General features: G+C 31.0%; 1 protein-coding gene across 1 annotated transcript in view; it reads left to right on the top strand.

The window, feature by feature from the left end:
- Window positions 1-13,966, top strand: part of LOC134709962 (kinesin-like protein KIF28P) — a 46,583-nt gene extending 32,617 nt beyond the window's left edge. Inside the window, exons 13-24 of the mRNA XM_063570087.1 lie at window positions 71-200; window positions 1,456-1,719; window positions 2,160-2,267; window positions 2,993-3,138; window positions 3,741-4,001; window positions 4,499-4,665; window positions 5,727-5,785; window positions 6,668-6,703; window positions 8,062-8,179; window positions 9,069-9,098; window positions 10,064-10,189; window positions 10,717-13,966. Of these exons, the coding sequence (XP_063426157.1) occupies window positions 71-200; window positions 1,456-1,719; window positions 2,160-2,267; window positions 2,993-3,138; window positions 3,741-4,001; window positions 4,499-4,665; window positions 5,727-5,785; window positions 6,668-6,703; window positions 8,062-8,179; window positions 9,069-9,098; window positions 10,064-10,189; window positions 10,717-10,874 (1,603 nt within the window). The 3' untranslated portion in view covers window positions 10,875-13,966. The remainder of the gene's footprint in view (window positions 1-70; window positions 201-1,455; window positions 1,720-2,159; window positions 2,268-2,992; window positions 3,139-3,740; window positions 4,002-4,498; window positions 4,666-5,726; window positions 5,786-6,667; window positions 6,704-8,061; window positions 8,180-9,068; window positions 9,099-10,063; window positions 10,190-10,716) is intronic.
- The last annotated feature ends 507 nt before the right edge of the window (window positions 13,967-14,473 follow it).

The following is a 14,473-nucleotide window of genomic DNA, read 5'->3' as shown; positions in this document are numbered from 1 at the left end:
CATAACTCAATCCCTATAATTTCTGGATGTATGGTTATCAAGATGTTTAGTTATATATTTGATATTTTAGAATACAACCGTCTCATGCTGAACTTATAAATATAAATGATAAAGAGATGTTCTTAGAACCTGGTTCCAAAACAGCAAAGATATTTATTAATGGTCATAAAATCAAGTCTAAAACCAAACTGCAACATTTGGTAAGTGTGTATTTCATGTTTAGATAAAGAAACACTGTATGAATTCTATCAAACTTACATGTTCAATTTCAGTCAATTTCAGGAATTTTTATGAAGTTTTTATAAATGCAAAACATGCAATTGATTATGAATTGAAGTAGAAAAAAAACCAATGTTAAATCTATTGAGCAATATTTGTTTTAAATTTTTCCTGTAATTTCACTAGTTAATCTTGTATTTCAAATTTCAGCACTACAATTCTAATTATAAATGTTATTTTAATTTCTAAATCAAATTGATTTTAAGCTTTTAAACTTGATAAAATAGGGAAAGATCCGTTTGCACCAAAAATGCGTCCTTGTGCGCCACAACTTTTTTTCTCCAATGCTAAGTTTGTGCCACCTGTTTTAAAACTACTTGGTATCATTTGCGCCAAAAATAAAACATAGGATTGCACCAAATAGAAAAAATGACTTCCCTCCACCTTTATTCTGACTTTGAATCGGCAGTATAAACTGAAAATATTTCCTTTTCTGAAACATACTTTCTTCTTACTGCTGCTGCTTGGGTACTTCCTAATTTAATGTAGCTTGTAACCTCACTTTATTGTCCAAAAACAAAAACATTGTAGGATGAAATGCATAAAACAGTTCTTATTCATTCCCTGTGGAATGCTTCTGCTTTATTCATATTCATTACTTATACGTCTTGCGATAGATTTTCAGCCAATACGGATGGTGGGAGCAAAGTACTGTGTCATCAATGTATGTAGCTAAAACATAATCAGCAAAAGCTTCTATTTTCTTTTTTTTGGCAGATCTTGTATCAAATATTCAGCAAAGCAAGTTTTTTTCTCTCTGAACATGAACTGCATGTCTACTGCATTTCAAGCATTTCTCTCCAGATGCTCATCTTCATGGTGAAATATATCCGATCATATGATACTTTTTAAGCCAAAAAATAAGAATAAATACTAATCATTAGTACTTGGCGCAAATGAATTCTGATTATTGGCGCAAATGATGCATTTGGAAAACAAAATTTGGCGCAAATGATACCCCTTAAAAACAGTAATTGGCGCAAAAGGACTGCTGCCATAAAATATGATCATGAAATCATTTCAAAGATTTTATGCCCAAAGTAGGGGCAATATGTTTTTTTTTCAGTCCATTGAACATGGAAAATGATATGACAAGAGGAACACAGGGCTACTATGGAAACATACTTGTTACAATTTAAAATGTTATCATTTATCTAAACCTTCATTTTTTTACAGGACAGATTAAAGTTTGGTTCCAGCTGTTTATATCAGTTTATTGGTTTTCCACAAGACCGGAAAGCCAGTGATCCAATGGATCGATATAATTTTGATTATTTCATGATGGAATTGGCAGAACATGAAGGTGTTGCTATGGATATCCAGACCCCTCGTGTCCATGAATCTACAGAAAACATACGGTCAGTGATGGTTTTCCAGGAGTTTATGGATTTGATGCCACTGGTATCTGAAGCTAATGCAATCAGTGAAGAACTCAAAAAGGTATACAACAGCTTTTAAATTTACAATGAGAAAAAACAATACCATATTAAATTGACAGTGGAAATGGGGAGGATGTCAAAGAGACAACAATTTGACCAAAGAGCAGAAAACAGACCCAAGGCCTCCAAAGTGTCTTCAACAGAGGGTAAAAATCCTGCCACAAGAGGTCAACTTCAGCTGGACCCTAAATATGTTGTCATTTATAAAAGGCTGAACATGAAAAAGATGAAACAATTCAATTGAGAAAACAAATGCCTTATTTATAACAAAATAATTTACGAAATATGACAGACATGAACCAACAAAAACCACTGAACTAAAGGCTTTATTTAAGAGAGAATTGAAACTGTGACAAAGTTCACTAGGGGGTACCTTAATTTATGAATTAGTTCCAATAATCTGGCTATGATGAAGATTAATTACAAGTTTTATATTTGCAGAATGTTATTTTGGATGCTGAGGTTAAAAGTGAAGCTAGTCATGATCCAAAAGGTCAAGCAACAGGGAAAGATGTCATTATAAAAGTCACAAATAAAAAGACAAACAAGGTAAGGCCATTTTTAAGTCAAGGCAGTAAAGAGTCGTAACAAGGATCAAATATATAGTTCCAGTATATGGAGATGATATTTATAGATTATCGTTGATCATCTAAACGAGATTGATTTTCTCGCTTGAGCCAGGACGGTGAAAGCGAGAAAAGCAATCGAGTTGAGATGATCAATGATAATCTGTTTATTGCTATTTTACCTATGACGATGTTGTCAATTTCGTTAGCAATGCCACATGCCTGCATAGTTTCTAGCAATAATTTTTCATCTCAAGCAAGTAGCATGATATGAAAAATTATCACAAAAAAGATCATAGGAAAAATGCACAAAATAGCGATAAGAGATTTTTATCGCTTAATGCTTTTATTTTAGAAAGCTAGAAATATCAAAACATCAAGACTATGAAAACAGCAACAAATTTAAAGAGAGCAGGGAAAATCTGCCTAATATATCTTGTTTGTAGGAAAATTAATCTTGCATGTAATCTGGAAAAAAGGTGTTTCTTTCTTTCTGTAATAGAAAGAATAAAAAGAAATGCATGGTAACATGTCAATAGACAGTGACGCCAAAATATGAAGAAAAAAATATATTGAGTTTACAACATGCTCTTCAACAATGGGTAATATGGCGTTTACAGATAATTTATATTTGATCTCAAAACTGACTTCCTAACATTTTTTTATCAAGAACCTACCAATTCATTATTTTATGCTCTTCTTTTAAAGGTATGGATTTGGTCAAAAAGTAAATTTTTACATCGGAAGGATTTAATGGATGAAATGTACGTTCGATGGATGGATGGAGAAAATGTGATTGTTAAAAGAGACAAAGATCCATTCTGGGATCCTGTGGAAGATATATTCCTAGGAAGGTAAGAACAAATTAAGAAATTTATTTAAAAATATTTGATGAAATAAATCACCATCGTTTCAAGTCATGTTTAAAATTGTCTTTAAAATATGAAATGATTCTTCTACATGATTTAATACATTGTACACTAGAAATTGATAAGTGCTGAGCCACTTAACCATAACAAAATCTTATGTTATTGATTTGTTGAAAGAAGGAGTTCTTTTAATACAGTGACATTTAGAAATTAAAAGAGAGCTCAAGAAAAAACCTACTAATTGTCATATGATGAGAATTACAAATTGTCCAATTACTGCCTTTAATGAAATATTATAGACCTAAGTGAAATGTATTGCAACATCAGGTTTCTTCCCTCTAAAGTTCTTTTTTTTTGGTGCTAATTCTAAGAAGAGAAGATAATACACAATTTTGCTAATTCTATGAAGGAGGGATAATTCACAATTTTGCAAAGAGCAGGAAATTAAACCAGACAATGATTCTGATGAATTTGTGACTAAAAGATAATTATTCAAAACAAACAAATTAAAATAATAAAAAACAATAAAAAGTCACATAAACAAACAAAAAAATTGCATTTGTAACAAAAGTTTTTATTTTTTTCAGTGCTCATATACTGCTTCAAAGTTTGTCCTATTGTGTAGAGATAGATGAACATTTTACATTACATAATTATCATGGAAAAGAGGAAGCAGTAACCCAGGTGAAACTGTTACCCTGTGATGGTAAGGGAGAGCTATACAGTGAAGATGAGATTATAGAACCACATGAAATGATAGGAAAACCATTCAATATGATATTTATGTTACCACAATGTATGGGTATTCGATGGACCATGGAGAACCAGTCTAGAGGAATTTACTGCAGGTATGTTTGGAATTAATACCATATCTTAGGGAAGGAGTTGCCCTTATCCGTTAGGGGTAAAAATGGTTATAAATTTTCTTTGATTGTTCAAATTATCTTTATTCTGATATGTCTGAGGTCTTAAATAATTAACTATAACATTATTTTAGGGAATCAGTCAATTTTTTTATTTTCTGAAAGAAAGGGTTCATTTTATTGTCATGCATCAAATATTACTGTTAACATGATGACATTTGACAAGAATTTTCACCGTTTTTCGTAATGAAGATTCCCCCATTACCACCTCATATCTTTTTCATGAAGTTCTGCTGTTAAATTAAGATATCCAATTTATGGTATCAGCAATCTTGAAAACTGTATAGTATAACCTAAGTTACTAACACATAATTTGTTGTTAGAATTAAAAACTAAACAAAATTAATTTAAAAAAATTATGCAAAAATTTTTAATTTGACATAGAAGAAAATTATTCATCGGAAATTTATTTTTCATTTCAGGACAAAGTTTTACAATCAGGCAAATGTTATCAATACAAAGACTGTGTGGGGTAAAAGTTACGCAGATCTCAAAATGAGGCAGCAGATTACAATAAAAAAAGTTACGGAAGATTTTCTGAGGTATCTCCAGTCAGATAATATGGTATTAGAACTGTGGGGAACTCAAGGTAATTTATAAAAGTACTGGAATACAGTTCACTCCTGTTTTCAAAATTAACAGTATGTTTTGTTACAAGTGTCAATTTTTTCGAGATATGTATCACCTTTCAATAAATTAAAGCAATTGAATTTAGTATTAAAAATATTTCTCGAATTCTCCGGAAATTTTCCCCAAACTGCTGACTTTTTTTTAATAATCAACATGGGGTTCCAATTTTTAAAAACTTAACCATGGAGTTAAATTATCTTGCTTTCTCCTGTATTTTTTATTGTGACTTCAACTTCAAAGCTACTTTTTGTGACAGACATAATTTATATCAGGGTTATGTCACCATTTCATTAAATTTACAATTTCAATTGGTATAAAATGTATAACCTATCTTTATTGCAAAGATAGGAATACAATGCACTTATGAATTTCATTCCAACTAATCAAATATATCTATCACCAAGTTACAGGATAAAAATATCTTAGTCAAAATTAATTTAAAAGTCACCTAATTTTAAGAGCATTTAATTTTTAAATGTCCACTAAATATGTGATAATTACAATCAGGTACAAAAATCTGTCATGTACCCTATCTTTAACTTTAATCCCATCCCTGGAAGAGATCTTTTCAGGTGTCAAATTATTGTAGTTTGTCTTCTAAACAAAGTATTTCGTAATCACAGTGGTGTTACCATAATACATGCTTAGTGCTTGTGGTGTATGCCCTAATATTTTTCAATTATGGGTTTTTTATATCTATTTATAGTCAAAAGCTGTGGAATCATACATACATGTATGGCGTATAATGCTCTTATATTTTTGATTCATGGGTTGTTTATATCTATATATAGTAACAGACTTGTAATCATACATACATGCATGTGGTGTTGTCATACATTTATTCAGATCACAATAGTATTACCATGCATTACATCACAGAAGAGTATGTGGCCAACTAAGAAAAAGCCATTTTTCATATAAAACTATTGACAACGCTGTAGCAATATCACATGATCTAAAACTTTCAATTTTCTGGAGTCTATATAAAGTCTTAATCTAAATATTGTTTTGTGTTTCTAGTGGACGAAGATAAACAACTAGCCACAATGATCAATGGCCACAGTAATGGTACATCAGACGTGAGTAAAACAATTGTTTACTTTTTTTTTGTTATCCTCTTTTTTCCTGCTTGATCCTTTGTGAATAATTTCTGATGTTCTAACATTTCAATTTTTCCTTTTTTACCAAAGTAGTTACAATTTAGACAATATTTTCATACAATATTTTAAAAGTTATACATGTAGTAATGATTAGGGAAAAAAATCTAAGAATTTTAGAAAGTTGACATATATATATCTAGTTTATTTAAATTTGCTAATACATGTATGTGTTTCAAAAACAGAGTTTGTGCTTTTCAATATATTCAACTTGTGATATGTAAAAGGCAGAATTTCCTGGTGCTTTATTGTTTTATTTATCTCTTTATTTGAAACAGTTCCTCATAAATATTTTATGATTTGGTTGTTGGGTTGTTGAGTGACTAATTCATCACTATGTGTTTTGTAATAGAATTAATAGTAAGATCACTAAGATGGTTTGGTTGCACAACACCAAATTTGGAAATAGGCAGAATTTAGATTGTTCTCTTTGTTGGACATACTGAAAAACAATTCTGAAATTTATTTTAACTCAAATTACATTTTTTTTTATAAATAATTGAAAAGTAAAAAAAAATTTCAAGTCATATGAAATTGCTAATAGACTCCGTTTAAAAAAAAAAATTAACGATTGTGAGGAATTGTTATTTTGTTATGTTTCTATTAATTAAAAAAGTGAATTCATAGCATTTATAATGTCCTTAATTGGATAAGTCATTATAATTTAAATCTAAAATTATAGATTTAAATTTAGCAACTTCAGTCTAAATCTTGACTGATTTAGATACTGTATTTGATATCTGATTGCCTATGAATTCACGCTGTTTCTTTTCCTTATACTAACCATAAGTTATCTCCCTTCAGGATGGTAACGATATGTTGACACAGTTACAAAGAAGGGTGAGGTTACACATTTTTAAACAGAGACATTTAATTCATTAGTTAGAAAATTACTTTTATCTGTCGCACAATATCAAAATATATTCTAAAACAAACTAACAATGAGAAGAAGAGAAATTTATCATTTCAGAAACTAAGGCATTAAGGATAATAATTACATTAGATGTATGTTTCATTATAATACTTTATTTTGATTGGCTAACTGCACATAACGTGTTATTCCGTAAGCAATTGCATCACTCAATAAAACTTTTCATTCATGATAACACGTGGTCCCGCAATAAAGTGCACAGGTGAATAAAATACAAAAATTATAAAATTCATATTTTCATGATCATAGCTAAAAAATATAATTATAAGTATTGAATGCTTCTTTTTGTAACTTTATATGGTTGTAAAAGCGTTGACCGTGCACACATTTTTAGTATGAAGCGCTTCATAAAAATTGTACTTCGGTCAACGCTTTTACACCCCAATAAATTTACAAAAAGAAGCATTCAATTCTTAAATATTTCCGAAGTTCCCTAAAAAATGAAAGGTTAACAATTCAAAATGTTCTCCCTAGTATGTCATATAGCTTCTTGGGAAACAGTGAAATTTGAAATACCATCTTTTTTTTCTAAAAATTATAGCATCACATCAATAACCCAACCTATTGAAAACCCCATTCAGATCATTGGATTTTTATTGTTTTGTTTGAAATTATATTATTATAGATGTGAACAAAAATATAGATGACACCTTTCACACAAGTTAAAACATTCTGAAAGTCACCCTACGTTTTGTGAATATTTCATGTTGTATGCAAACGTTTGAATATACATGTAGCTGCATAACAATAGGATATTACTCCATCAACTAGTGTTTTTAATGTTTCTGTTTTGAATAATTTTCACAATAACATTTGCACAGATTAATTATTTAATTTACATAGTAGTAAAAATTATTACCTAAATCCAGGTTGTTGTTAATATGTATTTAATGTACTGACATGATATTGTCCAAATTTTTTAATTAGCTGTTCAAGAGTTATCTATCCTTTTTTTGTATCAATAATTAAGCTCTGTGGTTATGCTGAAGAATTATCAAAGCGTTTATAAGAATATTATAATTCTAATAGATTATAAAGATTCATATGAAGTTTGCGAGCAGTCACAGAAAGAGCAAAATTATGCAAAGAAGCAAATTATTTATGTGAACAATTATGCCATGCATAGGGTTAAGATCATAGATATTGAATAAGTAAAGTACATGCTTGATTCAATTTTTGACTTTTAGTCTTGCATTTGTAAATTTTTCTTTACCATTCATGAATATTAATAGCTTTATGTAAATGAATTCTATATTATCATAAATAGGAGGAAGAAATTGAAGGCCTACATGAAATCTGTGATACGCTGAAGAAAGAAAATTTTGGTTTACTAAAAAAATTGGAAACACAGAAACAAGCTACAGCAATTGCCAATTCCAGAAGAAGTAAGAAAATTAATGCATTACTGTTAATTCATTTCTTATCATGTTTGGAATAAAAAGTATATTTTCATTGATTGATATTTTAATTCTTGGATTTACCAAAGTCTTCATACAAGCCAATAGAAATAAACACGTCTTTAAATTTAATTTTCCAACACAATGAAATTGCCTTCCCAAGAATAATAATATGTCAACCAGAATTGATATTGTGAAACCCTTTTTGAAAGATTGCATGATCTCAAAGACATCACAGAGACCCAATTTTTTTTTTTAAAAGTTCTTAAAAGAAATGAGCTTGTTTTTACAAATTTAGTGTTTAAAGACAGCCTTTTATTTGCAAAGGAAGATCACTTTTGACAGGAAATTTAATTGTATATTTGGCTATGAATGTCTGAACCTGTTATTTGCAAATATGAATGTTAATAATTCCTTATTCAGCTCTCCTGCCTCAAGCTTTTCTCATAACTTGGCTTTTGGCTTCTGTCTTCTATCGTCGTCATCCGTCGTAGTTAACTTTTACAAAAATCTTCTCTGAAACTACTAAGCCAAATTCAACCAAATTGTCACAAACATCCTAGCTAAAAGTAGTTATTGACCTTAACAGTCAATTTAAAAAAAAAAAATCATAAATATTTGTAATCTTTTACAAAAATCTTCTCCTCTGAAGCAACTGAGACAAATTCAACCAAACTTAGCACTAATCTTCCTTGGGTATATATTTTTAAAAATGTGTCTGGTGACCCTGCCTGCCGTTTACTACTTGGCTAATAATAGAACATAGGGGTAAAATGCAGTTTTAAGTTCATATCACTGAAACTAAAACATTAGAGAAAATCTGACATAGGGTTAAAATGTTTATCAGGTTTAGATTTATTTGTCCTGGAATTTTCAGATGAATCAGATAAAACAACAGTAGATACAGGTGAGCAAACACAGGCACTTGATAGCCTCTAGTTATGTTTACCAATATCCAGCAATTAGGTCCAAGTACACAGTTATCGGCCCTTGATTTTTCTTGTCCGTAAATATAGTCCCTAGTGTGGACAGTGTTTTACTTCTCAATTTTTTTTATATGGCTTCCAAATTTATTTATTGATGTTTTATGCCTCAAATAGCAAGAAGGGGGATAAAATTACACTGAAAAATTTGATTCATGAATTTTAGTGTAAAATAGTAATTTGGTCAAGTTTAAAAAGGTTAAAAATTAGCATTTCGGAAGCTGCCAAAGATTTCAAGACCCCCTTCACATAAAATTTTCCATATTTTAAGTTAGAGCCGATGAAGTTTTCAATAATTTTGATATAATTTGTCCTAAAAGTAGTACATGTACAACAAACTGTAAAAATATTATTGAGAAAGCGCAGGTTGGAATTTTTTTAATTCCATTTATTGTCTAAAAGAAATGCACTACGAAATAACTGTGTACTTGGACCTGTAAGGATCGACACATTTGATTTGGTAGTTTTAACAAATTCTGTATACATTCAGGGGTCTTGGTGGTGGATTGGTGGAAGAAGCCTTAACTAGTGTATCACTAGCTATCAACACTGAGGTTGTGGGTTACAACCTCTCACATGTTAAGGTGTGGGCTCAACTCTAAAATTTTTAACTAGAATTGTCAGTTTCCCACCAAAGGTTGTGGTTCTACTAAGAATACTCCAGCTTCCTCCACAAATATAGACTGACCTCCACTAAATAGCACAAGATTGGTGAAAGTGGCATTAAACACCAATCAATCATTTAACATGTTTAATTAACAATTCTGTATACTGTTCAATATGAATTCTGTGGAATAAGTCTAAGGTTAAAGATGGAGAGATCAGGAATGAGGATATTTGCTAGTTGAATTCCTTGTTGAAGCACTATAAGATATTCTCTCCATTATAGGTAGTACCGCTGGGACACGGAAAGAAGAAAAACCAGGATTAGATGTGGATCTTGCCAAATCATTGAAAAATTTCTTTAAAGATATTAAATTTGTTCAACACAACATACAGCAAATGAAACAAAATGGTGAGTTAGTGGTAGGACAAAAATATTTTTTAAGCTACAGGTTATTGAAAGACTTCCTGCTCTTTTATAGGTAAATAGCGTTGAGTGAACAAGTCATTATGTGACATTAATCTTTTAAATTTAATTCTTTGTAAAATTTATTAATTACATCTATTGACTGGGTAATTCATTAAAGTGTTTGAAACAAACTTTAAAAAATTGTATATTTTATATAAATCTTGTTCAAAGAATTTTTAGTTCAAAGAATAAAATTGAGAATGGAAATGGGGAATGTGTCAAAGAGACAACAACCCGACCAAATAAAAAACAACAGCAGAAGGTCACCAACAGGTCTTCAATGTAGCGAGAAATTTCCGCACCCGGAGGTTCTTTTAATATTAACAGTTTCAGATTTGAAGTTCAAGAATTACAGAAACTTGATTTCATGGACTTTTGGGTTAATATAGAACAGACATATCATGCTCTGCTGGCACAGCATTTAATTTTACAATAATTACTTTGTCAATCATTTTTTTTCTATTTATCAGTTGATGAAGTACAACAAAGCAAAGAACAGAATGGTAATCTGCTGACAGCGTTGGAACTACAACAAAAACAGTTACATGATGTTGACCTCAAACTCAATGAAAGTGTGAGATCGCTAAAAGAAAGTGTTGCAACTGTTATTAAAAAATCCAAATCGTGATATATAAATATGGCGCATTCTCAGGTGTCATGGTCTTTCAAAGTGATTGCAGGTAAATCTAAGATGGAAGACACTGGTATACAGCATTTGTGATATATTGTCGCGCCTCATGTGATTGGCAAGTTGTTAAGATGTGTGGTACCTATCAGACAATCGTGAAGCTGATGATGACCAGTATTATATATGATACAGTGTAACCTTTCTAATCCGACACCTGAGTATACCAACATTCTGCTTTGACCAACACATTTTCTGGTACCAAAATATACCTACCCTTACAGAAAAAACCTAAGTATTCTGACACTGCTTAATCTGTCATTTTTTAGCTCACCTGGCCCGAAGGGCCAAGTGAGCTTTTCCCATCACTTTGCGTCCGGCGTCCGTCGTCGTCCGTCGTCCGGCGTCCGTCGTCCGTCGTCGTTAACTTTTACAAAAATCTTCTCCTCTGAAACTACTGGGCCAAATTGAACCAAACTTGGCAACAATCATCATTGGGATATCTAGTTTAAAAAATGTGTGGCGTGACCCGGTCAACCAACCAAGATGGCCGCCACGGCTAAAAATAGAACATAGGGGTAAAATGCAGTTTTTGGCTTATAACTCAAAAACCAAAGCATTTAGAGGAAATCTGACATGGGGTAAAAATGTTTATCAGGTCAAGATCTATCTGCCCTGAAATTTTCAGATGAATCGGTCAACCCGTTGTTGGGTTGCTGCCCCTGAATTGGTAATTTTGTGGAAATTTTGCAGTTTTTGGTTATTATCTTGAATATTATTAAAGATAAAGATAAACTGTAAACAGCAATAATGTTTAGCAAAGTAGGATTTACAAATAAGTCAACATGACCGAAATGGTCAGTTGACCCGTTTAGGAGTTATTGCCCTTTATAGTCAATTTTTAACCATTTTTCATAAATCTTAGTTATCTTTTACAAAAATCTTCTCCTCTGAAACTACTGGGCCAAATTAATCCAAACTTGGCAATAATCATCTTTGGGGTATCTAGTTTGAAAAATGTGTCCGTTGACACGACTATCAAATCAAGATGGCCGCCACAGCTAAAAATAGAACATAGGGGTAAAATGCAGTTTTTGGCTTATAACTCAAAAACCAAAGCATTTAGAGCAAATCCAACACGGGGTAAAATTATTAATCAGATCAAGATCTATCTGCCCTATAATTTTCAGATGAATCTGACAACCCATTGTTGGGATGCTGCCCCTGAATCGGTAATCTTAAGGAAATTTTGCTGTTTTTGGTTATTATCTTAAATTTTATTATAGATAGAGATAAACTGTAAAAGGCAATTATGTTCAGCAAAGTAAGATTTACAAATAAGTCAAATGACCGAAATGGTCAATTGACCCCCTAAGGAGTTATTGTCCTTTATAGTCAATTTTTATTAATTTTCATAAAATTTGTAAATTTTTATTAACATTTTCCACTGAAACTACTGGGCCAAGTTCATTATAGATAGAGATAAATGTAAGCAGCAAGACTAGTAAAGTAAGATTTACAAACACATCACCATACCAAAACACAATTTTGTCATGAATCCATCTGCTTCCTTTGTTTAATATTCACATAGACCAAGGTGAGCGACACAGGCTCTTTGGAGCCTCTAGTTTCTTGTCCCCAGAGTGTAGGATAACACAGGTTACACTGTATATACATATTTTGCCACCAGCAGTTTCGTTTTAGGGACTTTTGTATTGTATTATAAGATGGACTATGGGGCTTTATGCAATAAATCGATGATCATAAAATATTTGCAATATTCACATTATCATTCATTCATTTACAATCAATCTTTCTTTGAAGTTATAATCAATTTTTGTGGATATTGAATTCTTTTCACATTTTGTTGTACAATCAAGTTTGAATGAAATTGAAGATGCTACATTCACTCTCGAGTTTTTGTCTTAAAATATTCTGACCGTGAACATAAATGAGGTTATTAGTTTTTTTCTTTTGAATATAATTTTGGGACTTTCATAGCTTACTATGCAATATAGGTTTTTCTCATTGTGGAAGGCTGTTCAGTGACCTATAATTGTTTTTTTTCTTAAATAGTTTTATGTTATCTGATAGATGAAAATACCATTAAAATGGAAAGATATAATTAATTATTAGGGATATCCACTTATCAGGATGCTGAAAATGGCAATTCAAACAAACATATGATGTGTTTGGATACTTTTATTACTGAAATTGCTAGAAGAAATGATTATATAACATTGTGAAAGGAGATTGTAAATTCAGAAATCGTGATGTTTTTATTTATGCAAAAATGCTACACTATCAGGTACACAATTATAAGAATTCGCACTTGTAATTTCAGTAGTGATTTTCCTTCTACTATAAAATTTCCGAATTTGCAGAATTAATTGCTGCACCATTCTATTACTGCAAGTAAAATTCATATCAGTTTAGTGTAGTCCAGCTACATTTGCAAATCTGTCCTAGTTTTCAACCTCAACACTTTAAAAAAAAAATATAAGTCATTTCATCATTTACTAGATAATTTGATATACATGTATATTTCATATTGACCATTTCATTGTAGATCTATTTTCTTTCTGTCCATTTTATTATACTTTATTTTTCATTCCTTCTATTCTATTATACTTGTGTTTTTCATTCCGTCCATTTTATTATACATATGTATTTTTTTCGTTCCGTCCATTTCGGGCATTTTTATTTTGTGGTGAGGGACACTATATGTTTGTGTATTGATTTATGAATTATCATACAGTAAAACCTGACTAAACCGAACCCTTTCAGGACATGAGATGTTGTTCGGTTTTGGCAGGTATTCGGTTTCATCAGGTTCACAATGCATAAAATGTGATATGATTGGTCTTCAGAACAAGTTTGGTTTAGACAGGTTTCCGGTTTATTCAGGGTTCGGTTTAATCAGGTTTCACTGTACATAGTTTGTGAATATGTTTACATAATTTATATATTTCACTAATGTGCAATTGTTTCATATTTGATTATGCATTCAGTTTCATTTCACAGAATTGTTTATGTATTGTTAAAAATTTAAAGTTTATTGGACAAAGAAACATTAAAGGATTAAAAAAGTTAAATTAGTTTGTTTCATTTGAATAATTAATATTTGTAAGTTTCATCCTCTCCTAGAGGTCCATCACACAAGCATGGTTTCTATCCATTGAGAAGTCGACTGTACCTACATGTATATAATGGAAGAAGATGGCTGATAAATGACATGACTGTCTTCACTTCAGATGCTTTTTATGACCCATTTGGTGGCATCATGTTCATCTGTTTGTCTGTTTGTCCCTCTTCAGGTTAAAGTTTTTGATGAAGTTGAAGTTCAATCAATTTGAAACTTAGTACACATGTTCTCTATGCTATAATCTTTGTAATTTTAATGCCAAGTTAGAGTTTTTATCCCAATTTCATGGTCAACTGAGAATAGAAAATGATAGTGGAAGTGGGGTATCCATGTACTATGAACACATTCTTGTTATTACCATTAACTTAAAGTAAAATATTCCCTTCCTATATGACTAGGTATTTTTTTTCCTTGAACTCTACACATATTTTATAAGGCTTCTCAGTGCTCTTTTTCA

The sequence above is a fragment of the Mytilus trossulus genome, chromosome 3 (assembly GCF_036588685.1).
Source record: "Mytilus trossulus isolate FHL-02 chromosome 3, PNRI_Mtr1.1.1.hap1, whole genome shotgun sequence".
NCBI lineage: Eukaryota > Metazoa > Mollusca > Bivalvia > Mytilida > Mytilidae > Mytilus > Mytilus trossulus.
Note: the sequence above shows the minus strand (reverse complement) of the source record. Positions and strands in the feature narration are given on the sequence as shown.